The 26,143-nt window shown below is 33.4% G+C and overlaps 1 protein-coding gene across 6 annotated transcripts in view; it reads left to right on the top strand.

Annotated features, from left to right (window-relative positions):
• The window catches only part of LOC116412933 (AF4/FMR2 family member 3), a 309,889-nt gene that overhangs the window by 211,319 nt on the left and 72,427 nt on the right, over positions 1–26,143 (top strand). For all 6 annotated transcript variants that reach the window (XM_052893985.1, XM_052893983.1, XM_052893981.1 and 3 more), the window contains 5 exons: positions 16,691–16,773; positions 18,471–18,548; positions 21,669–21,713; positions 22,945–23,040; positions 24,570–24,627. In XM_052893985.1, coding sequence (XP_052749945.1) covers positions 16,691–16,773; positions 18,471–18,548; positions 21,669–21,713; positions 22,945–23,040; positions 24,570–24,627 — 360 coding nt within the window. The remainder of the gene's footprint in view (positions 1–16,690; positions 16,774–18,470; positions 18,549–21,668; positions 21,714–22,944; positions 23,041–24,569; positions 24,628–26,143) is intronic.

Genomic DNA, 26,143 nt, shown 5'->3' with positions numbered 1-26,143 from the left:
TGGCTTCAATAAAAGAAAAATAGTTGAGTCTTCCACTGTTGTATTTTTTTTATAAGTTAAAATAAAATGCGTGATAATAGAATGGTAACCCCGCCTGCACTAAGGGTATATGCGGGCAGGGCGTCAGAGTTGATAAGTGAGGAAGATAGCAGGTCCGTTTGCTCATCGTAATGAATTCGACAGGGATTAACCACGATGGTTTCCAAGAGGAACCACATTGCTAGTTGTTAGACCTTGTTAGACCTCATTACTAATACTCTTCCCTCTTTTTACGGTTATGTTAGTACGAAGGGCTTCTTATCGTTTTCCCATATTAAATGTTTTTTCTGTTTAAAAAATGTTTATTAGAAAAAGACAACACAGTTCAATGGCTATTATATACCCCATTATTAATACTTATATATATTAATAAATGGGGTGATAAGTGGGGGACTAAAATTCCATAGAACATTTTATCAAAAACTTTTTTAATGTAATGTTTTGACCTAATTTTTCCCTTAAGTCACCGAACCCTTTCGGTTCCGGGTAACTTTGTAAAAGTTCAAAATAAACTTTATTCTATATAGAAACGGGAATTGATTTTTCAAAATGGAATTCGGAGTCATATTTATCCAAAGACATATCGTAGATAAAGTCCCTTTTCTGAAATAAATATTTTCCTTTCGGACAATTCACAAAGAAAAAAGCTATTCTATGTAAGATTTTTTTCCATTTATATTAAAAATTTTCTAGATCATACTTTATTCTAAAAAAAAATATGTTTAGATACAATTCATATTGAACCAGCATAGGAGTTAAAAGTTATCATGAAGATCTATTTAAAACATACATAGGTATCGCGTAACATACCTATAAGAAGAAATTCTAAAAATACATCTATTACATGTTCCTTTTTGAAGTCGGTTATTAAAACAAATAAGTAATACTAATAACACATCGCCTATTATTGGCAAAGAGATGGTTTACGAAAATATCTAAGAGAATTTATTGCGTTCGCTATCTATTCATGCAGTGTACCGTCGACATACAAAGTCGTGACCGCTGGCGCGCTTTAAATTAGAAAAGTTATAAAACGTCTTCCCGGAGTGCATCGTATGCATTAGTGATGTAGCAGATATTCCGATTCGCGGATATCCGAAAAAGAATAAAGATTCTTTTTTGGCTGAAATGTAACTTTTACTACCGTGTGGTCCAGGCATAGAATGGGCCACCCCTTCCTTTCCCGCAGGTGTCGTAAAAAGCGACTAAGAGAACTATGGGCAGCAGTCCTCTTAAAATATTACTAAAAGCGTAATTGCAGTTGCCAACCCGCCTGCCAAACGTAGCAATTACTGGTAAAACTCCTTATGGGAACGGCATATGTTCGGCAGTGAACAATTAACGTCTGATGTGATGACGATCCGTATTCGTATATCCGTGAATATATATTTTTAACTATCCGGGCACATCACTAGTATGCATAACTTGCTGCGGAAATTTTGTTTTGCAACGTGAGCACTTTATCGCTTTAATGTGCTCAATGCTATTGTGTGATCGAATACAATTGCTATGTCGAACTACAGTTATGTCATTGGTTTAAATAAAAAAACAATCGTCCCATTTCGTTATTGTTTTACGAATTGAAACTAAACATGTACAGAAACTATTATATCATTTATTACAAAAAAAAATTTACTCGATTTTCCTACTAAGTAACTGTGCTTGGGTATGGCTGTATTACATTTGAAGGATAGGATATAACAATAAATGATGTAGTATATTAATGTAACGATAGATACGTTATCGCTACCTCGTGCATGAGAAAAATTTGTCTGAGATAGAAGTATAAAAGAAACACTATTGCAACAAAATTAGACCAAAATACATGGTCGAGATCGTACAATGTTGATCCTGTTATTTATATTTAACCCTTAACACTCCGGCGTATGTACATACATACGTACACACTGCAAAATTAACTCTTACGACGTTCGCGAGGTATTAAACTGGTGTTATGACGGCTCGTCACGTTACGTATGTAGGTGTGCAAATCTTATTAACTTCCTTATGTCGAGGGAACTGGAAGGAAAAGCCTCGAGACATCTCGTGGATCACATTGACCCGGTTTGGCGGCGGCGCGGCGCGACCTCGCCTGAACAAAGACAATCCGTGCCCGGCATTTTGTGACGGGACTAGGGTTGTTGCCATTTTGCAATTTAAAATGTTCTAATTGTAGTTCTACAAAAACTTGGGATGTTGAAAAAAAAATTCTGACACAATTATGGACATTTTATATTAGTCATATGAAAATTTTATAATGTATGTATTATTTTCCCTCAGTTGTAAAGCGATTTAAAAAGTCTTTATTTTTATCTAAAAGGATATACTTAAATAGATAGAAATTTTATCAAAATCGATATATATATATATTTATATATATATATATATATATATATATATATATATATATATATATATATATATATATATATATATATATATATATATATATATATATATATATTTATATATATATATATATATATATATATATATATATATATATATATATATATATATATATATATATATATATATATATATATATATATATATAATCATTATATACTGATTATGTAACGCCATACTCATTCATGCTGCTAGTCTCCAAAACAGCTTAAACTATTTTAATGAATGTATTGTTATTCAAAATGTTTGGACTGTCTTTATTAAAATGTTTTTATTATTCATACATGCGACCGGTTTCGAACCATCATCCTCAATATTTATAAAAATTAAAACAACTTGCTATAATTGAGTAATTCTAAAAATCTTACTTACATTGTATCTTGACTTATATTTTGTCGTTTAAGCATGTTTAAATTACTCCTTGCCTGCACAGAATAACAGTGCTGTGGCAGTCAATAAACTGCCATGGCATAATGCTGAGTGTTGGCCACATTGACAACTAATGATAGCAAAATTAATATTATTTTGTTTTGATTTGTTAATGCAATTGGTTGTCCTATTGGTTGCTGGTATACCCTTAGTGCAGGTGGAGTTATCATTCCATTATCACGCATTCTATTATTTTTTACTTATAAAAATAAAGTTTTTCTTTCTTTCTTTCCTTCCTTACTCAATCAATTTATTAAAGTAGTCCGAACTGGGATTGAATAAAAAGACTAACATATTAAAAATCTGGACAATGTCCAGATGAAAGGCCATTAATTCTGATTTCTTCGGAGAAATTCCAACGGATGGCAGCCCTAGAGAGGACGGTTGTTTTTGCGAATCGAACGCGCTGCATCGCAATGCACCGCTATCGAATATAAGATCAGACTATAATCTGTGAAGTTTTAGAGATTTATTCTAAATATATATTTATGTATGAAGAAATCTTAAAATTGTTCTTAAGCGGTTTCCTACAAAAGACGGTTCTCAATTTGTCCGAATGTTTATGTACTTGCGTTTGCTGTCGGTCCCGGGATTGATTGGGCCAACCTTTCCTTTCTCGTAAGTGTCGTAAGAGGCGACTAAGAGCCCTTAATGGTCGAGGGATGGGCAGTAGCGTCCCCTCTTAAAATATCGCCGTGTCAAGCGTGGCAACTACTGGCAAAATCCCCCAATAGAGGGTTTAGCAGTGGGCAGTTAACAGCTGTTATGATAATATGATGGTGTACTCGCGTAGTACGTCATTAATTCTGAATAGATTTTCATAATTCCTTTTACATTCAACGGGGTTACACCCATGTTGGTCTAATATAATTTAGTGTCGATTCGAGCGCTTGTTTTTTTTTTATGGAGCAAAAAACTGCTTTATTTATAAGGGTAGTGTAATTGTACATACACGGTTGTGTGTTCTAAATTCAAATATTTTCAATGTAATATATGTTTGACACATTTCGCCCTTAATCCATGTGTGAGTTTACAGTTAAAGTCGATTTTAGAAAAGCAAAATGTTTTTTTTTGTGTTTGCTGCTGATTTAGAAACACTTATATTGCCAGTACTACAGTCAATAAGGGATGGGTAATATCCGATATCTATATATTGAGTTCTTCTGAACATTGATGACTATCCATTGCGATATCGCCCATACCGTTCGGATTTCTATATCGCAGCATCTTACAAGCAGGTTCTTCTTTTCAATATTATATATTGAATAACTGATATCTAATATATCTGTTATTGGATTGAACTATGTATAGATAATGTAACAACAATATATGGATATTGCTATATCTTACCCATCCCTAGTCAATAGCCAGCAAATCTGACAAATCAATAGTGAACCTTGAACCAATTTGTTTGAACTACGATGTTTTGGCCTACGCAATGATTACCTACCAGGTTTTTATTTTAGTTTATGTTTTCACTTTGATCTGAACGACATATTATTATATAATTCGTAGCCAAAGTGTTTGTTGGAATTTATAAGCAATTACGTAATGTGTATCCTTCTAACTATAGGTAGGAAAAAACATATTGTTACTCTGAATATATTATAACATTGTTTGAGTATACTAAAAATAGATCATCAATATTAAATAATTAGGAATGTGTTCTAAAAACACAGACTTCAATTGTGAATAAACCAGTTATTTTGATTTAAAAACTAAACTACTGAATCGATTTTGAAAAAATTTCCATGGAACCAATCTGCTGTAAACCAACTAAACCCTCCTCTTTTCCCCTATTACGTATTTACTAGTTTTTACTCGTGACTTTGTCCACGTGACCAGGATTATGTTGATCGCCCGAAATAAAAAGTAGCTTTTATCCAAAACGCAACATACCAAATTTTGTGGCGATTGGTTGAGCCATAAAAGAGGCAAGAGTGTAACAAACAAACTCACATTCACATTTATAATATATGGAGGACAATCCAACGATCCCTCGGTTTAATGTATGAGAAATGCATGAGGGAATTTGTATGATATGTGATGATGAAGTTTCTGTGCGCGATACTTTTACGTGTACAAATGGGAAATTATTTCACGAAGGCACGCGAATAAATCGTGTAAAATACGGTTTGTTTGTTTAACACAAGAATATTCCGCGGCGCCATTGTTTGTTGTATTGTATGCTAAATACTGGTTAGAGAGATGTTGCTATACCTGGCGACCTTGTCGACAGCGGAACGTATAATAGTATTATAATATTTTAGTAATCCTCACCAATATTACAGTAAAAGTTATAGCACTGAAGTACAGTATGGAGACTCCCTGCCGCTCGTTGCGATCTGACCTCCCCTCCCCCCCCTCTCAGCCCTCTTTAAACACACGTCAGCACCCGAACTCTATTTTGCCGCGTTAATCGCAACTACCATACCATATCAGCCATTTACTGTGTTGGGGGGATAGGGATTGTTAGATAGCCCCATTACGAGTAATATACCTCTGCTCTCAGGTTGACCTCCACGCGGTTACCCCTGGAAACCATATTGTTTAATTCTTGTGGAATTCGTCATGGTGAGCCAAATAAGCATTCATTCTCACCTATCATCTTCTACTGGTGCCTCGTCGGTGTATACCGATAGCGCGGGCGGGGTTACCAATCCATTTTTACCCATTAAAAAAAAGCCAATTACTGTTTAGTATTAAACATAGGCCTCCTCTATAAGCGGGTTTTTCTAGTAGTTGTCTTGCTTGACAGACGGAGTGGCAATCGCAGTTTGGCTTTTGGTGACGTTTCAAGAAGGACGCTACTGCCCATTTCTCGACCATTAAATTTCTTTAGTCGCCTCTTACGTCACCCCCGAGAAAGGAAAGGGTGGCCTATTCTATGCTGGGACCTACTTATTACGTTAAAGAAGACTACATTTTTATCGACAGCACCCGAACTCTATTTTGCTGAGTTAATCACAACTACCATACCATATCAGCCATTGTACTATGTTGGGGCGAAAGGGATTGTTAGTAAGTTAGTAATGTCGTATTTACAAATTTTTATTTTAACTATAAAATGCGATAGTTTTCACTCATTTAAAAGTAAAAACAATTCGAATTGAAAATCTCCTTTTTTAAATTATTAGCCCCGAGATTCGTGCGGGATGTATTGTGCTTATGATAACGTCAGTACAAATTTTCAATAAAAAAAATGACTAAATAACAGTGAAATTCGTGTCAAAATGCATGGTGTGGTTTAAGAGAAGTATGCGAATAGACAGACACACGGAGAGCTATTTTATTGTAATACTTTAATAAAGACTACAACCAACAGGTTGAAAATGTCAGCGCGGCCAGTTTGAAACACTAACGCGTCCGAAATATTAACATAATTATTTTTTATAGGACGATAAACGTATTATAATGTGTTTGCGGGCTCCTCATAAAAACGATTCGTTTCGCATCAAGCGCTCGGATTCAGCTAATTAGAAACGAGCGTGTGTGCGCCCGCGCATGTGTCAACGTACCGTGCTGGTGTCATTGGCCAATGGACGCTATTGTTCTCGCCACTACGCCCTGAACGACCCCAGGATCGGCCATTTTTAACCGATTACGAAAAAGAGTAAATTCTCAGTTCCACTGTGTGTTTTTTGTGTAAATTCTTAATAAATTTTGATGGCCTTTTTGCAAGCAATCAAAGTAATTGCAATAGATACGATTCACTTGAATAGTTTTGTGACGTTTGAAGTAAAATTTTTAAAGCAAAATATTAAGTACATATATTACATATATTGCATATTTTTTTACACAAAAATATCATTCAAGTAAAATTTTTACTAAGTACCGAAAATAAAGTAAAAAAAGTCTCAAATTCAATCAGGATGTAGTTATGTCAAAAATAAAAAAAAAATGTCAAAAAGGACCTTGTACTTGTAATTAGGACGTTTTATACGCTCATTTGGAAACAAGTTATTTATTGGTAACATTTGCAATAAAATCGTTGGCACATGACCGTAGCAGACAACTAAAGGGGAACTCGAAACAACCTTATACTAAGCCGCCCAACGAACTGGTGCTGATACGATTACCGTTATTCTTAAATAGAGACACCAATTCTCAACAGTGAAACCTTAAAGACTTGTTATATTTATCCATATTTCTTTTAATATCTTCAGTGCATCTACAAACGTAGATTTAATGTCATCACATGTAGATATCATTAACGTGTGTGTATATGCGTGTCTAAGCATACATCAGCTGTATCGTCAGTCCGTCATTACAAACGAATTAGCCAACATAACGTATGATCAGAGCATTCAGACCAAAATGGCGTCATTAAAAGAGGTGGACATTGCAATGATGATGAATGATTGTAGCGGAACTGTCAGTGTTTTTACGCGACTAGTTTTTTTTTAATGGACGAAAATGGAATGACAACCCCCCGGTATTATCATATGTTTACGCTGGTGGGGTATCTTTTTTTTTAATAGATTTTTTTAATGAATGATAATGGAATGGTAACCCCACCCACGCTATCGGTATACACCAGCGGGGCACCAGTGAAGGATGATAGGTGAGGATGAAGTAGGTCAGTTAGCCCATCATGACGAATTTAACAAGAATTGTTCACGATGGTTTCCAGGGGGAACCACGTGGAGGTCTTTTTTAATAGATTATAATGGAATGAATGATGCGCTGTTAATATTTGACTGGGCACCAGTGAAGGATAATAAGGATAACCGCATGGAGATCGACTTGATAGGATATACTGCTGGTGATGAACTTATGGTGCAGGGATGGGCAGCAGCGTCCCTATTAAAACCTCACCAAAAGTCAAACTACGCCTGCCAATCTTGGCAACTACTGGGAAAACCCCCAGTCTGAGAAAGGTTATGTCCAACAGTGGACAGTAATAGCTGATACAATAATGAAATATATAATTCAACATCATTTATGTCTATAGGCGACGGTTACCACTTTCCATCAGGTGGGCCGTCGGCTTGTTTGCCATTCTAAGTTGTGTAAAAAAAGTCTTAGATTTCAGCAAGTCAATATTATGTCACAATTAAATTTGCGTTTTTTTTTCCAAAAGTAAATGTATTTGTTTACGAAAACTATATTTTATTACATATTATGTGTAATAAATAAATTTGGGTCAATTTGTATTCTAAAAGGTATTTAGAATACAAATTGACCCAAAACCAATTAATCCAATGTTTGCAATAATATATGTTATAAAATGTAACAACTTTACGTATGTTTATGTAGGTAATGTACTTAGAAATTGTAAGGTGACATTCACAAGGTTAACGATCGCCAACACGTGAGAATGTAAACGATCCCTCAATGTCTCGAATCGACAGTGATGGTCGGCACTCCCTTATCGTTCTATCGGTTGTTATCATTCGCGTCACAGGTCAAAAACCGCGCGTAACCTTCGATTGAGGCCGGACTTCCTACATATAGTGACGTGCCGAATCAGCTAACTTGAGTATTTACTCGAATACCTAACAGGTGCTCGAATACTCAATATACAGAATTCGGATACACAATATTCGAGTACAGGTTTCGAGTACTTACGGTGCTTGAATACTCGTCGCGTGTTTATTATGTGTGTATTTGTTTCATAATATAGTTTTTTTTTTTTTTTATTATTAATTACCAAAAGAAAAATTGTTAAATATCTGAACAATTATCATTAATTAAATGAATTGTAAAATTATTCAAGTCTAATGACGTAAATAAACTGAACGTGTATTTGTAATTGTTCGAGTAATTGTTCGAGTCCTCAGACTCAAGTCGGAATTCCATTTTATTTTTAACTGGTATTAAATTAAAATACTCAAATATCAAAAAAAGGCCATTACGTGACATCACTACTTAGAGCCGCAATATAGGTCACATATTAATAATTCCCTCTATACCAGAAACGGGGCATGAAGAATGGTCTGTGCGAGGTCTAGATTATTTATTATTAAACTAGCAATCGGGGGCCATTGTTTTATTAAGCGTTTTCAAAAATAGAACGATGTCAATATCTACATTTATTTGAAATTTATTTTCCATTTGGTTGTCCAAGTTTTTATTAAATTTAATTTTTATTTCCCTATGAACTCTGATCAGATTTTTACAAACAATATAAAGAATAAAGGCGTTCTCAAATCATAAACTTACTAATAGCATTTCATTTTTGTTACGTTTAGATTACAGTGTTAAATTATAAATTTCAGCTGAATCCGCAGAGAGCGGGAGAAGCTTATATTTTGCTGTTAAGTGTACCTTTTTTTCAAAAATGAAATTTTATTACGACACCGTGTTCATTGAATTTAACAAATGCCTATGATCGATTGGGTCACTGGAAATTATAAGCAATTAGTTTTAGACCCGCGACCTGGTCCGCGTGACTGGACTGAAAAATAGTCTACATCCTTTTCCATTCCTACTATACTTTCCATTCATACTAAGAGTATATGAAATTTCAAGATGGCTCCAAGAGATAAAACATAAAAATACTCACTTTCACATTTATTATACTTATTTGTTCTTTTTTCTCTTGTTCATGATTGCATTGGATTACCCGCTTTTCTCTCTCACTGCATTAGGTTGGCTAGAAGAGATCTCTTTCAAAGATACACCCACTCTTGTTAACATGTTGTTAATCTATTTATTTATATATACTTTTGCATACATTAAAATATATCTACAGGGCGGACTTAATGCCTGACGGCATTCTCTACCAGGCAACCGTTACGCTAAACAGAAAGAGTACATAATAATGTAATTATTGTATTTTTTATTACAAGTGCAATAACGAATATATATGTATTTCTATATTTGCCCACAGCTTCGTCCACGTGACCGGGATAAAAAATAGCTTACTTTTGTACAGTATCTCCCTCTGGTGTTACCAATGAGAATTACATAAAACTCGGCCTTGTACACGGACTAAAGACATACTTAATGGAAAAAACATATTACCATTTACAGCTTTTTTATTGCAACCGCGAGATAAACATGATTATTTGCGCGGAAATAGATACACGAGTCAATTTGCTCGGACACGTGTCGGGGAAACTAATTTCCCAGGTGTGTCACCGTCAAACATTGTAATAAGCGAAGTAAGGCAATTGGGAACTTTATTGTTCTCGTTATAAGAAACATTTTAGTTTACCTCATTAGACAGACCTTTCGTACTGTTTCTCGATAGAGTTCTAGAAGTTTTCAATTACAAATATTGAAACTTGGATAACTTTAATGAGATTATTTAATATATGGCTATTAATTTAATGTAGTTTCGCTGAACAGGAAATATAGTTATTGAAATTATACTATTAGTGTTACTACAGGGACATATCTGTAATGAACAACGTAGGGGGCATATATGAATCCCTTCAGGAGAATAAACATTTAATTTAATAATATTATTCGCAAAGGACCAGACTTAAAACAGATTTGTATGTAATTATAAAAGTATTATTTTTAATTGACTTCAAAAAGAAGGAGTTTCTTAATTTGGTTGTATTTTCGTTCTATATTTGTTACCTCATAACACAGTCAGTTATAAACATATAACTTAAAAAAAGTATTTATTTATTTACACTTTATTGCCCCATTTAAAAAGAGAAATAACAAATACAGTAAATATTAATGAGAAGTGATACAAAAGGCGGCCCTAAGCAATCTCTTCCAGACAACCTTTGTGTAGAGGACATTGAGAAAAAGACAAAGGGTAGATGGCGCACTATTATATAGATATTATCATATACACACATATATATACATACATACATACACATACATACATACACATACATACATACACATACATATATAATATATACACAATCAAATATATACATAACATACACATACTTGATAGCACACATACAACAGAAAAAAAATTACGAAGGAAAACGAAGAGAGAACACAGTCCATTGCTGAACATGAGCCTCCCTCTATTGAGGGGTTTTGCCAGTAGTTGTCATGCTTGGCAGGCGGATAGGCAACCGCAGATAGGCTTTGGTGATATTTAGAGAGGGACGCTGCCGCCCATCCCTCGACCATTAAGTTAATTTATAATAACTAAAAACAGCTGAAAGGATGTACTTAAAGATTGATTTTATAGAAATTTTATCAAAATCAGTTAAGTAGTTTAATTTTTATTACAAAATTTGTTTTTTTTTGTGGCATTATTATATTGTAGTTTTGTAGGAAAATATCATGTAGTTGCACATCTGCATTGTACTTTTCTATTTTTGCGCAAACCAATTTTGTACTTTTAGAATAATAAGAAACCTGTTATTAGCCTTAATATATTAAATACTAGTATGTAAATCTTAACTGTAACGCCGTTGGTTTCCAATAAATAAATAAATATTAGTACAAATCTATTAAAACCTCTATTACTAAGGCTTAGCCCTAGCCAAATTTATAAATACTTACTCCTAACTAGATTCATCGAATCGTTTTATTTCAAATATAGAACTTTTACGTCCGCCAGTTATGCCCATAAAAAATCCTATTTCTATATCAAAAATAAAGCCTGGAAGTTATATAAAGGTTGCTCGATTCAGCATTCTTAATTTAGTTTATGCATACCAATGGTTTCTCTTAGGATTTTTCTAATTTGGTCCATTTGTGTTCGACGACTGAAACTGTACGCCCTCGACCGATATGCCCTTATATAAATTATATTTTAGTTATTAAAAAACTAACACTTACAGACAGACAGACTGATAGTTAAACCGATGTTTTTAGAAATATGAATTATTGTGATAGACAATGAAATTATACGGTACAGAGGCGTAACACCTTAGTCCTCAGGAATGGTATTAAGGGCTTTATAGACGACACAGTATATTCTGTTATGGCCATCGTACTGTTGATGTCTAGAATCGACGGTTACCACTTTCCATAAAGTAAACCGTCAGCTTGTTTGCCATTCTAAGTTGCATAAAAAATATGTACAGGGAGACTATATAAAGGACTTTAAAACACTTGCACATAATAATTTAATTTTTAATGTGAAGTGAGTGTCATGATGGGATATTAGGAGTTAGAAATGAATTAGTACCTCATCTTAAATAAGTTTATAATCTTCTAAAGTTAACAATTTCTTTTTGACGACACGAGACAAAATGAACTATGGCAGTTAACTCACCCCTCTGCTGTTCTGCCATAGCTTTTATACATTCATATTTTCACAGTAAATCGGCGGCGACAACAGCCCATTCATGAATTTTACCCACGACACTGTCCGCGTGTCTGAGATGCTTTCATTAAACGGGATAAGAAGTAACCAATTTCTTTCTCGATCACATATAGTATATATGTGTGTATATTTATTGCAATTTTATAACGATTATTTGAGCTGTAAAGGCCTCAAGAGGTGACAAACAAACAAACTCACTTTTACGTTTATAATATTTGAAAACTGTAAAACAACTTTCGTATGTAATCCAGTCATCATAATCATTTTAATAGTCTCATTAATTTTAACGAAGTCGAGGTCTAACCTCGTTATCGATTTAGCTCATTATCGTGCCGATAAAGTGTGTTCAAAGGATCGAGAGCCGAGAGAAAATGAATTCATCGGACGACTACCGTTTTCGTTGCTAACAGATTATTGGGCGTTTCCTTTGAATCCAATAAGTTTGGTTTGCGGGGACACTCTTAAAGGATTTGAAAGACAGGCAGATGACAGTTTATTGTGAATTGTGGTTCGGTTATGGTCCGTGTAAAGTGATCTGCGCTTTGCACAAATCTTGTCTCAAGTGCTTGTCAAAGCACTTAAAGATTTGCCGATTTATTAAAGGAATCCATCAGATGACTACCGTTTTCATTTTTGACAGATTATCGAGGCGTTTCCTTTGAGTCCAATAAGATCGGTTCGATTCGAGAGGCCATGGCTGATGGCAGTTTATTGTGAATTGTGATTTGGGATTATGGTTTATGTAAACCGGGCTTTTAACAAATATTGAAGAACCTTGTCTCTTTAAGTGAGTTCTGTAAAGAGTTTTCCAATTTTTGCAATTAGGGTTTTATTTCTGTGTTGGCCTCATTTTAAGCTGTCATTTTCTTTACCTTTTTGCAAAAGTTCTTTTGTTTACGCAAAAAAAAATACTAGTAGATATATACATACGTGGTATACTCGTATACCACGTTCTAAATACAAATATTTAAAATTTACTGTATTCTACAAAACATCTTGTCGTTTTTCAAGTCAATATTTTTTTGTTACTTTTTTATTTATGTTTTTTTTTTTTTTTTACTATTACAATGGATATTATTTTTGCGAACAAAAATCTACTTATTAGTTGTGAAAATATGATAGAGAAATTAATCTGTTTCTCTTAATCTGTCTATTATGCTTAAAAGTGGAGAATAGGTTCTTTTTTATTAGGGTAGTACACATACTTATGCTTGTTCGTGACTAGAAAAAATAATGTAAGTTCCTAGAAGCACTAATAAAATGTAGATAAGTGCAAATAGAATTTGCGCGTAGAGGGTTCCGTTGCAAATCAATAAAAAAGGATTGTTTTAACTATAGTAATGACTAATTTAGTGCTTTTTCTTCTAGTCGTGTCTATAAATACTCTAAAAAGACACTAATGTTTAATACATGTATGAAATGTATGTAAACGTCATCACTTTCGATTAGGCGAGATCGTGATCATTCGCAGGATCTTTTAACAATAAAAAAAAAGGAATGTAGGTATTATCACTTGACTTCCTTATCCACAAAAATGTCAAATCTCTCATAAACCTATGTTTTGTATCTTTCTATTTAGTTAAATTTCCAATTAGAAAGAAAGTGACAAATAGTGTAATAATTAAAATAGATTTGTGGAAGATTTTAGTTTTTATAAATAAGGGGGGTTGTTAACCTTTTATATGACCAAGGATTTGTGTGTGTTTTGCTGTTTATTTATTTAACTGTCTATTGAATTAACACAACAATAAAATAGAAATACTGTATAGAACAAAAATTTACAGTATTTTAAAATTACTTGTCGTAATTATAAATATTAAAAAATTAAAAGTACAATAAAAATTTGCCGATTTGAGTGAAGGGTAAAGGGCACGATAGCTCTCACGATCAAAGGGATAATTAACAAAGAGAAAGGTACCACCGCATGATCCTGTAAGGGTTTTAATTTCACCTCCCGAGTACGGGACCCTAAAAATCTCCAATCTGTGGATATACAACCACGTGATAGGATTATGTCAGTAAATCGCATTAGCGGTTGCAACAAGACGCGTAATAGACGAGCCAAATTGTCCAATCACATGTTGCCGCTCGCGGAATGAGTTTGCATGTACGTGAGCGTCGGTAATTGAAAGTATATGTCTGACTGTCGGTACAAATCTAATATAGATAATGGTTTTTCTCTATATGGTTACTTGAGAACGCAGCGTGAGATCGCACCGTTCCACGCCGCCGCGACACGTTATACCTACAATGTTTATCCAATGAATAAAAGATAAATTATGAATAAAAAATAAATTGTATGTCAGTCAATATTTATTAATTAAATTATACGTGATTGTTAGCGCTTCGGTATTTGGTGGAACTTTAAAACCGTTTGAAAGCATGTTTGGAGGTTTAAAAATAGTGTCTTGAAAGATGAAGTCATTGATGTTCTCCTTTAGTGATATGTCCTGTTCTACGCATACGATCGCATACAGGAATGACCTTTCGAGCCGCTGCAGTTTCCGACCAGCATTCCCTCCGCAACCTCATTTATTTATTTACACTTAATTGCATCATTTATAAAACTAATAAATCCAGTTTATTTGAATTTGAAGTAGTTATACAAAAAAGGCTGCCTTTTCGCTAAGCGATCTCTACCCGACAAACATTGGGTAGAGGACATTGACAAAAAAGACAAAGAGTAGGTGGCACAATATTATATAGATACGAATATATACATACATACATATATAAAAAAATATGCACACACATATAAACAAATAAACATACACATATTGAATAAAAGAGGAAGATGAAGAAAGAGATTTGTCTCTTTTTTATCCACTTTATTTACTTCAACGTGCCTCTCTTTTTTACCTCCATGCCGCAGGTGGTGGATTCCACCAACAAATGCATTTCCAAGAAGTATTGACGTGAGGCAGGCGGCCGATCGTAAAACCAAAAGCTAAAACTTTTGTGTAACATGAATAAAATCATATTACGTCTACCCTTAAATAATTGGGATAAGGGCAAGCAAAAATATGTTGTCTTGAAATACAAATCCGGTCAGGTATTTATTGTAACAAATTATGGAAGAATAGGCATAAGTGTCTTTATAATTATTAAATATTATTTGGAGGGTGGAATACCATACCATTATAGCCATTAATTGTCTACTGCTAAAATATATCTTTCCCAAATGGGGGTTTTGTTAGTAGTTGCTACGTTTGGCAAGCAGGTTGGCAATAGTAGTTAAAGCTCAGTGATGTTTTAAGAGAAACGCTGTTGCTGCAGGGTAGAATACCAATTTAAAATAACAAACAATATTATTAATGTCATATAGAGATCACAGTGTTGCAACCGTTTATGAACTGCGGTAATGGTTTACCAATCGCTTATCAGGTGGATGGATTTTATTATGCAAATAAGTATTGGATTTTTGTGACATTGTTACATATTCTTCATCGTCATAACCCATATTATCGTCCCCGGGATATAAACGACTCCCCCATAAAAGGAGAATATTGTTATTAAGTGGCTCAGTTATAGTTTTTATATTTTTTTTTCTTTTCCATTTTTTTATTATGACTTACCTCTTCTATTCGTCTCTTAATTTATCCTAGTTTACTTGATAATAACTTAGAAAAGAAAAAAGTAAACCATAGAATATATTTTTCCGTGCACGAACTATCGGAAACCCTGTATATCACTTGCCGCCAGATAGATGGCACAATAAATAATTTTCCAAAAGAAAAATGTCGTAGGTATCTATTTAAAGGGGACTATATGGATCAGCGCGCAATCTAGGCGTCGTAACTTGGACTCCTTTGTCCTGATCGCAATCTCCATAAACCAGCTAAACACCTAGCCGAGATTCCCCTCACGGGCCCCGGGGGAGGCGGGTGGCGCCCCCTTTCTAGTTGTACGGGAGTTAAAGTGCCTTATGATTTCACCACTTCGTCCTCACCCCGCCGTCTTGGTGGTGATCCCGCACTTTTATTAATCCATAAAATTTCTACGCGCCCGCCGCGACGCTTATTCGCCAAATAATTGCTTATATTTTGACTTTTGCGACTCAAATCTTACATGCGGATATAAAAGTCGAATAACCGTACGATTAATTGATGTTTGTATAACAGCAAAAATGTTGACTAAAAATGACGGTTATTGAACATTTTTTTACGTGTATACCGTACGGTATATAAAAGCCAATGACATTTTTAGTTATTGAAATGAAAAACTGTAATTTGAGATAGCTATATTGTTTATCAATGAAATAGAATATGTCAGAATTAAATGATTCTTATGTTTCCATTTTCTCAATATTTTTTGTAATGAATGCAAAATTTTGGTGGACTCACCTTTTTTTTTCTCTTATATATTATATTGTACAAATAGACTTTAATTTTACTTTATGGTTAATAGAAATCCTTTAGAATATAAAAAGTCAAACATCAACTTATTTTAGTTTCTTAAATGTCATATTTCTTCAAAATGTTATTTTGCGAGACAATAATTTCTATTACAGATTTTTTACAGACTTTATTTTTATAAATATACACTTTATATCTAATAAGTTTGATTTTTTTAATACCAATTAGATTAATAATGGTATTGTATTGTCATCAGGTACACGTCGCGAGAGCGAGTTCAAAAAACCAGCGCACGCGCCGCAAAATGGTCGCCTTCACCATCGGCCGTTTTACAACAAGGTATTATCAATAATCTTATTTTATTATAAAATAAAATGAAACAAATTTTTACAAAATTTGTTTGAGATCTTATAATATTTGATTTCAAATTATACAAATTGATCCAGTCAAGCATAATTATATTTGAATGAGTATACTTTATTTGCAGTATACAATATAGGGAATAAGTAAAACAATTAATAAATATAACGTCTTATTGCTGAGAACAATCTTTTCAAGACCACCTTAAGGTATTATACTTATATCTATATTTCATACAAAGCATAGCATAGCATATTTCATACATACTACATAGCATTAAGACCACCTTTTGTATCAAACACATTTTTTGTAATGTGGTCAAGATTGAATAAATAAAATCGATCACGCGTTTTCGAATATCAGCATAAATGAAGATTTTCAAATTATAATTGTTGTTCTAACGTTAGTTAAGCTTGTGTTTCTTAAAGTCTCGTGTTAAAAAATTAATTATTCCAACTAAATAAAGTAGGTACGTACTGTTTGTACAAGCAGGAATATGTTGCTTTTATATTATGCCCGACTTGGGTTCATTCATGCGAGCCGGCGCTTTAAAAGTTAGCAGAATTAAAAAGCAGGTAGGTAAGCACGGTAGCTAATAAGTTTAATGTTAGTTTAAGTTACTATGGCGGTTTAAACTTTTCGCTTGAATATTCATTTTATAAAATTAACAGTTCCATTTTGTGAATGTCAAAATATTGATAATAATTTAAAATTGTGTTCCGTAAAGTTTCTCTAATTTTTACTATATTAACAAGGGACTTGCATTGTAAAGGTTTTAAATAAAAAAAAAAAAAACAAAGAATCATCGGTATTGATTCAGAATTGGCGAAAATATTGTGTAAGATACAAACAAAAATAATGAAACTCTTTCTTTTTTACGAGGGGAAATCTTAAATTATTTTCTTTGTATTGCAGAAATAACAACTTGACCACATTTCTTTCTTTTCCCCAGTGTTATTTATTCCCTTCCTCTAATAATTATTTTACTGTTTTTTTATTTACAAGATTTTACGATGAATTTATGCTGACATGGATGTGTGATGTGACAAAAATGAATAAATACCTATACATAGAATATATATCTCTATTAGAAATTTAAAAATAAAGCCAGTAATTGAAAAATTAAAAAGCAGCCGGTTTTTAAATTACTTCGTGTGATTTGTCATCTCTTAAGTTTTGAGTGACTCTTACTTGTGTCTGAAACAATAAAATTATCATATCTGCAAGTCAAAAATCTGTAAAAAGAAATAAGTTTAAAATATTATAAGATTTATAACTTATTTAAGATTTTAAATCACCTGATCAAAATTGGCAATCAGGATCATGGACTTTACAGAATACAGTCTTAATGGGTGAAAATGGAATGGTAACCTTGCCTGCGCTATCGGTACACGCCGGCGGGACACCTGTGAGAAATGATAGGTGAGGATGAAAGCGGGTCAATTATTCCACTGTGATGAAATCAAGAATCTACCACGATGTTTTCAGAGGGAACCGTATGGAAGTCGACCTGACAAAGTATATTGAAACGAGGTTGGCGGGCAAAAATTGCAGTACGAACGCGAAGCTGCCATTCCATTATCATCCATTAAAAAATGCAACACCGACCCGCCATAGAATTGGGTCAAAGTCAAGAGTACGATGTATATAATTTCATGGTATGGTTTCTCCAACAGAGCGAGGCGACTGGCTCAACGGGAACATCTGCGCATCGACCGCCGCCTATCCGGATACCAAACGGTTTTCAAAATCAGGTAATGTATCCCGTGAGAACCTTTATGTGGGCGGGTACAAAACTTTAATAATTAATTTCATCACCATCACCATCATCATTATATCAGCCGTTAACTATTCACTACTAAACATAGACTTTCCCTTGAGGGGCTTTGCCAGCAGTTGTCACACTCTTTTTAAGAGGGACGCTTCTGCCCATTACTCGACAACTGAATTCCTTTAGTTCCCTCTTAAGACACCCATGAGAAAGAACGGGTGCTCCATTCTGTGCCGAAACCTCACGCCATAAAATTATATTGTATAAGCCTTTACCCGAGATTTCGAATGGTTTTTGTCATTCTTTTATCATCCTTTATCATTCCATATAATTCGTGTATTAAATGAAAATAGAATGGTTATATCTAACTCTGAAACTAAAATTTCATTTTATATTTCAGTGAAATTATTGTCCTCTCTGTCATGATATAACCTATATGTGTATCAAATTCCATTCAAATCCGTTCAAGAATTTTTGCATAAGAGAATAACAAATATTTATCTAGAAATTCTCACAAATTTTCGCGTTTATGTAATTAAGTTAAAAATATTTGAAACTTAATGCTTGGTTTTTAGTAACGTAACACTTTCCTCAAAATATCAGTTTAATACTTAAATTTATAGATAGGCCTATATCGTCCAATAATGCCGATATTTTTAGATGAAAGATCAGTCGTTACAAATAAACTAAATTATGTCTGAACGTTGAACTTCAAAGTTTAAATGCGCCCACGTAGTGTAATACAAACCAGGATCAGTAGTAGGCGGGCACTGCCTACATTATTACGGCTCTTCTTCTCTTTTCATGTCCTTTAAAGCAAATTGCTAGTTTATTTAGACCTTTGTAAACGATAAATTTTGTAACTAAAGGTGTTAATCGAGTGCTAATATGTATTTATCATAACATAACATAAGCCTCCATGAGTGCTTTGCCAGTAGTTGCCACGCTTGGCAAGCAGATTAGCAAACCGCAGTTAGGCTTTAGAGATTTTTTAAGAGGGACGCTGCTGCCCATCCCTCTTCTTTCCTTAGTCGCCTCTTACGACACCTACGAGAAAGACAGGGATGGCCTATTCTATGCCGGGACTACATGGCCTATTTTATCTTATTTATTTTTATTTTACATTTTTTCACTTTACATTTTATTTAAATGCATATACCGTCTACCAGCAGCAAGTTATTAGCATTTTTTCGCGAAGCCTGTAGCGATACCTTCTGCGCTTCCAAAAGGAAGTGGGATGCTATGTAAGCCATAAATCTATATGCAAAACGGTCCAATGAGAGATACGACAGAGACATTGCATTAGCTGTTTTCAGTACATCTTTAGTTGTACTAATATTAGAAATTTTAATTTAAAAGTATTTTTTTTTTTTTTTACCTTTTGCGGTTTAACAATTTAACCAATTATTTTGAAATTTTGTGTACGAAATAAAGAATAATATTTGAGATGGAGAAATATATAGGTATTTTTAAACTAGTTCTATGCCTCTCATGTTGCGGGTAATCATGGGCAGCGGTAGTCTCTTACCGTCAAGTGAGCCGCATGCTCGTTTGCTCTTGTGTTGTAAAAAAAGTCAGTCAATATATTCCAGTCATGCAGACCAAATCGAAACGAAAATGTATAACTAGTAAAATAATATATTTCCATTCTTTTCGCCAAATATTTTTCATTATTTGCGACTCTATAAAATGATTCCATTCCCTCAAGAAAAATCGGGGTCATTTTGGTATTCTGAATGTTCTGCCAGCTTTCGACTCTAAACGTCACGTTTTGTCTTTTTCTAAACAACTGCAAACAATAAAGACAGCACCATCATTTGCACAATCGAATACGCAAAATACAGTCGATTCCATCAGCAATAACACTATACTTTTATTGCCGTAAAGTCGTAAATCATAAAACATTGGTGGCCGTAAACTGGCCCTAAATTTAATCGTCCGACTCGCTAAAAAGGCATAATGTAATCTCGTAAAAGTAGTTTTACTCTCCATTTGGCAAATCACAAATTTGACATTTAAATGCCTGTAGGTACTATTTATCCTTGGATAAATATTCAACGAAGATAATAATAATAAGTATATATCACTATTTGATAAGCACCATACAATCGCATCAATTGCCTGGTCCTCAAGTTAGGATACCTTGGGTTATGAGGAACTCAGAAACGAACATTTGGAAACACAATCCAGAATATCCACACCTGAGCCAATAGTCCTAAATTGGTCCTAAAATCGTGTCGTAAATTGGCCGGACTGGGATATGAATCCGGGACCTCATATATACAATGTTTGTTTATCACTGCGCAACGTGATGATGATTTTTTCGGCAAACAATCTACATAGTCTGTAAAAAATACAGCTTACAAAGTAATGACAGTAAATATCGTCGAAATGAGACTATATATATATATATATATATATATATATATATATATATACATATATATATATATATATATTTTTTTTTTTTTTTTTTTTTCATTTATTTATAATATGTATGAAAAAAAAGTGTAGATTAGCTTGTATATATATTTGATAGGGTAAATAGTCTTTCTTCAGAATTAAGTAAACATTGATTTATATTTACACACTTCTGACAAACAAACACTCGTTATCAGATAAGGCGATTCTTATCAGAGATTCTTATGCTCAGTTTTAACGCACGAATTGCCTAACAGTCGCGATGGTTTATCAAACACAAACGGCGTAAAGCACGAAAGGGCGTTAAGTTTACGCCGAACTTTTAACGGTCAGTTAATTTTCGTCAATTTAACATTTATATAAGGTCAATAAAACGTAATGTTAAATTTTAAAACTGATTGTATCTTCGCTTCGGCACTTCTTATTATTTTTATTAATTTATTTATATACAAATGGCGGTATACATAACATTTGTTGATATGTGTATAAAACAATAATTAACTGATTTATTTCTGTAAGTATATGTATTGATAGCAATTCATTGATAAGAAACGATATTTTATTTAATAAAAGTGGTAAAAATATCTTTATTACTAATACATATTATAAATATGAAAGTTCGTTGTCTGTTTGCATTAAAAATTAATATATATTCTAATTGACTATTTCGTTTTGTCCGCAGAACCAACTGGATAGCAGTCAACCGCCTATAGAAAGCATTTTAAAGGTATGTAAATTATATAATTGTACTAAATTACAGTATACTACATTACAATACACTACATTACAATACAATACACTACAATACGATACAATACACTACATTACAAGACAATACACTACATTACAAGACAATACACTACACTACATTATACATATCGTCCAACATGAAACGACGAACATTGATCAAAAGTGATATTCGTCACCTATTAACATGAATATTACACACTGCAGTGTCAAATCCATGGTGTCGTCCTTACGTTCCGTTTTTCTATGTCTAAGATGTTATAATTCCATATCCTGTGATTTCACGCCATACCCCCACGCTTCAAACCGAAAGACAGCCATGCAAGTACAACAATCACGAGAGAAACACAAATGGGACAGAGGCACCCATAGAGACGGATTTTTGTTATCTGTGATGTTTTCGTGCAACCGATATTATACAGCCGAAAACGAATAAAAGAGTTATTTTCTGGGCTGCGGTACTCGGGTGAAATCAGGCTTTACGGATCCGCAATTCATTCATTCTATGTAATCCAATATGATGAGATCCGAGATTGGTTTCAGTCGACACCAAAACGGCTTGGCCACATCGAATTATTTTATTTTTCACCTAACAATGATATTTGTTCCGATTACGGGTGCGCCATAAATCTGGACAAGTTCACCTCGATCGTGTATGAAATATTTGTATCGGGTTACGTGTCCATTTTTAAATGATAACTAAAAGAAGGTAGCTCTCAGTTCGTTTGGTATTTTAAAATAGAATGGAACACTTTGTTTTGGTGATAGGCTAATAGGGTGATCACAGACTTCTTATTAAATAAGTAACTTCTATATATAACGAAAATTTACTACTATTAGCCTACTTTCTCGGTTTGCCCAATAGTTGACTAGTAGAGAACACTGTACGGTGTTAAATCCCGCCTTATGTACATAATGTCACTGTACATTAAAGTTTAAATAGATAAATATTAAGCATGCAAATACATCTATTTTTAAGTTGGTTAAAAATTTGATTTTTTTTTTTATGTTTGCTACCTCATAACTCCGTCAGGTGTCAAGAATAACAATAGTAAAATTAAATAATTCAGTTCCATTAATAGAAAACTTCGTTAAATGGATGATAATGATCACGTTGTTAAAAACTGTTGTATAATAAAAGTTATTTTGCAAAGATTAAACGTATTCTCAATTTTCCCCAGGCTAACGGTTTATGACTTTTCTCTTTGCAGGAGATGAAATCTCTACCGACGCCTTTATCAGTGATAGCGGCGACGCCACGCAAAGAGTCGGATAATAAGTTCATCTTCAACCCTTACACTAATAAGGTAAGATAAATTGAAATATAATAAATATCTATGAATATAGTTTCACCTAGTGCGGGGTGGCAATGTACTGGTGTTTGTACCCATTGTACCCATGTATTGGTATTTATTGGTATTATTGTATATAATAATAATAAATAAATAATGCTAATGTCATCGTAGAAAATGTTTCTGTGAGTATTCCAGCAAAACATAGTTCATTACCTTTTAAGTTCGATGGAAACAGACCTATAATGCTATACGATTGCGAAGTGTACTTGAATTGGTTTTCCATCAAAACAATTGACGCAGCACCATCAATCAAATATTGGATCTCTTTAGTAAAACTAAATCTATACGGTGAAATTAATGGACAAAGCGCCGCTGCCGACGGAAGATCAATATATCAAATGTTACAGCTGGCGTATTGAAAAATCTCCGTATTTTCAACCGACTTCAAAATAGAAGAAGGTTCTCAATTCGGTTATATTGTTATTTAAAATAAATTTTATCAAAATCTGTTCACTAGTTTAGTTTTTAAAACAAAATAAATGGTGGTTTTTTTTTAAACACAATCTTCAATTATATTCATTGATATAACGTCCAAATTTTGTAGTATTTTTATTTTAACTAATAGTACAATTCAAATGATTGTGTTTATATTAAATACTACTATTAAATATAACTTAAATTGAGTAGTAATATTAAGCTTGTTGCATTTTTAATTTATAAACCGTATTTGAATGTAAATCCATGTTTTAATGCAATAATCAAATAAATAGGAAAGGTTATAAATAATACATCTTTTAGGATTTTACTTGAATATAAACGAGCCAACGTATTTTAATGAAATTCAATACATATAGAACGATTAGACTGAATTAACACTTAGGGCCGTTTTTTATCCTAATTTACGTAGATAAAGCCACGGGATATTGCTAATACTAATAGCTAAACTAATTAACTAGTAAAAATTACACTGACCGAGATATCTTGAACTACGATAACAGAAATACTGTGTTCGAGAAACCATACAACTATTATTTGCGACCCAAATTTTTGGGTCCTTTTAGAAAAGTTATAATTGATCGTATGAAACTCATACTTAGGACTAGTAAAGTGGCATTTCTAGCACGTTTCGAAGATTGTTACATATTATTATATTCAGTATAATATATTATTTATTAAGTCTAGTCTGGCTGTGTATTATTAATTTTGTTCTGAGTTATTTCGTCGCCTGTTTAATCTGTCTGAGAATTAGTGCAGGCTGTCATAATTCTCAGATCATATAAGAGATACCCTACTCTTTCTCTTACTACTAAATACAATACCAGAAAAGGCGATATATAGAAAGAAAGAGCGGAAAAAATTTTTATTATTGAATGACTACTTTAATTATATAGAATGGTAAAAATGATCGCATATTGTTAACTATTCGTAAATAAGCTACGTTACGATAGATATCAATTTAGTCAATATAATTCACTTAATAGAGAATCGAACTAAACAATATAGTTAGCTATGTAATTTAATGTAATATTTTTCCTTCTCAGGTGCAAGAAAATCCACAACTCATGACCAACGATCTCAAAACACCCCTTCCGAAACCTGGTAAGTGATTTCGCATGACTCTAAATTAACTTTATTATTATTACTACTTAAAGTCTCTGATCACCAATTTTCAATTGATATTTACCATATAAATATTATTTATTATGCAGAGAATTTATGTTCTTAACTGAAAAAGCGCTGTTTATAGTAGTTGCAAAACGGTCATTTTATTTCCAAGATTTGTTTATAAATTCTGGTTATTATAACAACTGCTAACACAGTTAGGAATTCTTTTGAAAACGTATTACTTACTGTTTAGGCAGGCTAAAGTAACCGCTCACTGCCTGGCAGACCGTATGGTTACTTGTGATTAATAAAAAGTATCACGCACATCGTCTGACAACGCCACCTGTCGGCGACGCGAATAAAATATTCCAAATCGCCAATAAAATACAATAACAGCACATGTGTTGTGCACTTGGCGTGACACACACACGCGTGCACGAAGCCGGCTGCATGCACACTTGAAACAAGTGTTCGCAACGAATATTTGCGCGTGCGCCGCCTCCTCCAAGTTAACTGAATAATAGTAGACCAAACCAGACTGAACCGGATATCTATATGCTAAACGATGTTGATACTTGAACATAATTTACGAAACACTCCGCATGTGCTTATTCAATTCGCGTACTTACACGATTAATCGTCAATATTTCTGACTGACACGAACAAAATTTTAAAAGAGACTTAAAAAACATTTCAATTCTCAATTTATGAATTCCAAATACTATGAATCCAAAAAGTGAAGTAGTTTTAAAATAAATATCTAATATATTGAGGCTAACAATATTTCTTTATGTAATATAGAATAGGAGGCATGTAAGTTAAAAAAGTCTACCAGTATTTTATAAATTATATACACTTTTTTTATTCCTGTGGGGATATCAGTAAAGCGTGTACCGTCAAGTGTGTTTTATGTCTGTAACTTAAAAATTCCCAAATAATGTTAAAAGTTGTAACTAGTTACTGAATTGTTTACGTATATTACTCTTGACTGTACTGGGGTTCGCGTCACTTAGACGATCTAGTTTCCGCACGTCCCTCGGGCACTGGTTTACGAGTATGTATATTTGTGCTAAGTTATTTAAGTGAAACCAGTAAACCAGCGGCTATGGCGAGCTTTATATATCACCTTTATCTTCCATTATGTGAAACGAGGGAAGTTCTAGATATTGTTCGCTGTCAACTACGAATCTTGAAGATAGTTTTTTTTATATAACTTAGAGTTGCGAACAACAACAACAAGCGACGGTGTACCTGATGGAAAGTGGTAACAACCGCCTATAGACACAATATAAACTGTGATCTCCATATCTTGTAATTTCGCCGTAAAGTCTTACCTTTTAAACAGTTTTCTATGCATGACTTCACGCCCTGTGAAGGAATGAGATCACTATTTCAGCCAGTCCACTGATGGACTTGGTCTGCCCCACAGACGACTTCGGCAGTGCAGGGAGTCCTGTGCTGTCTGAATCTACTAACTTTCTAATACACGTTTATCCTCGCTACATTTAGT

Source organism: Galleria mellonella, unplaced genomic scaffold (assembly GCF_026898425.1).
Source record: "Galleria mellonella isolate WM207_F2 unplaced genomic scaffold, CSIRO_AGI_GalMel_v1 utg184, whole genome shotgun sequence".
Classification (NCBI taxonomy): domain Eukaryota; kingdom Metazoa; phylum Arthropoda; class Insecta; order Lepidoptera; family Pyralidae; genus Galleria; species Galleria mellonella.
The sequence above is the reverse complement of the archived record's forward strand: the minus strand, read 5'-3'. Positions and strand labels throughout refer to the sequence as shown.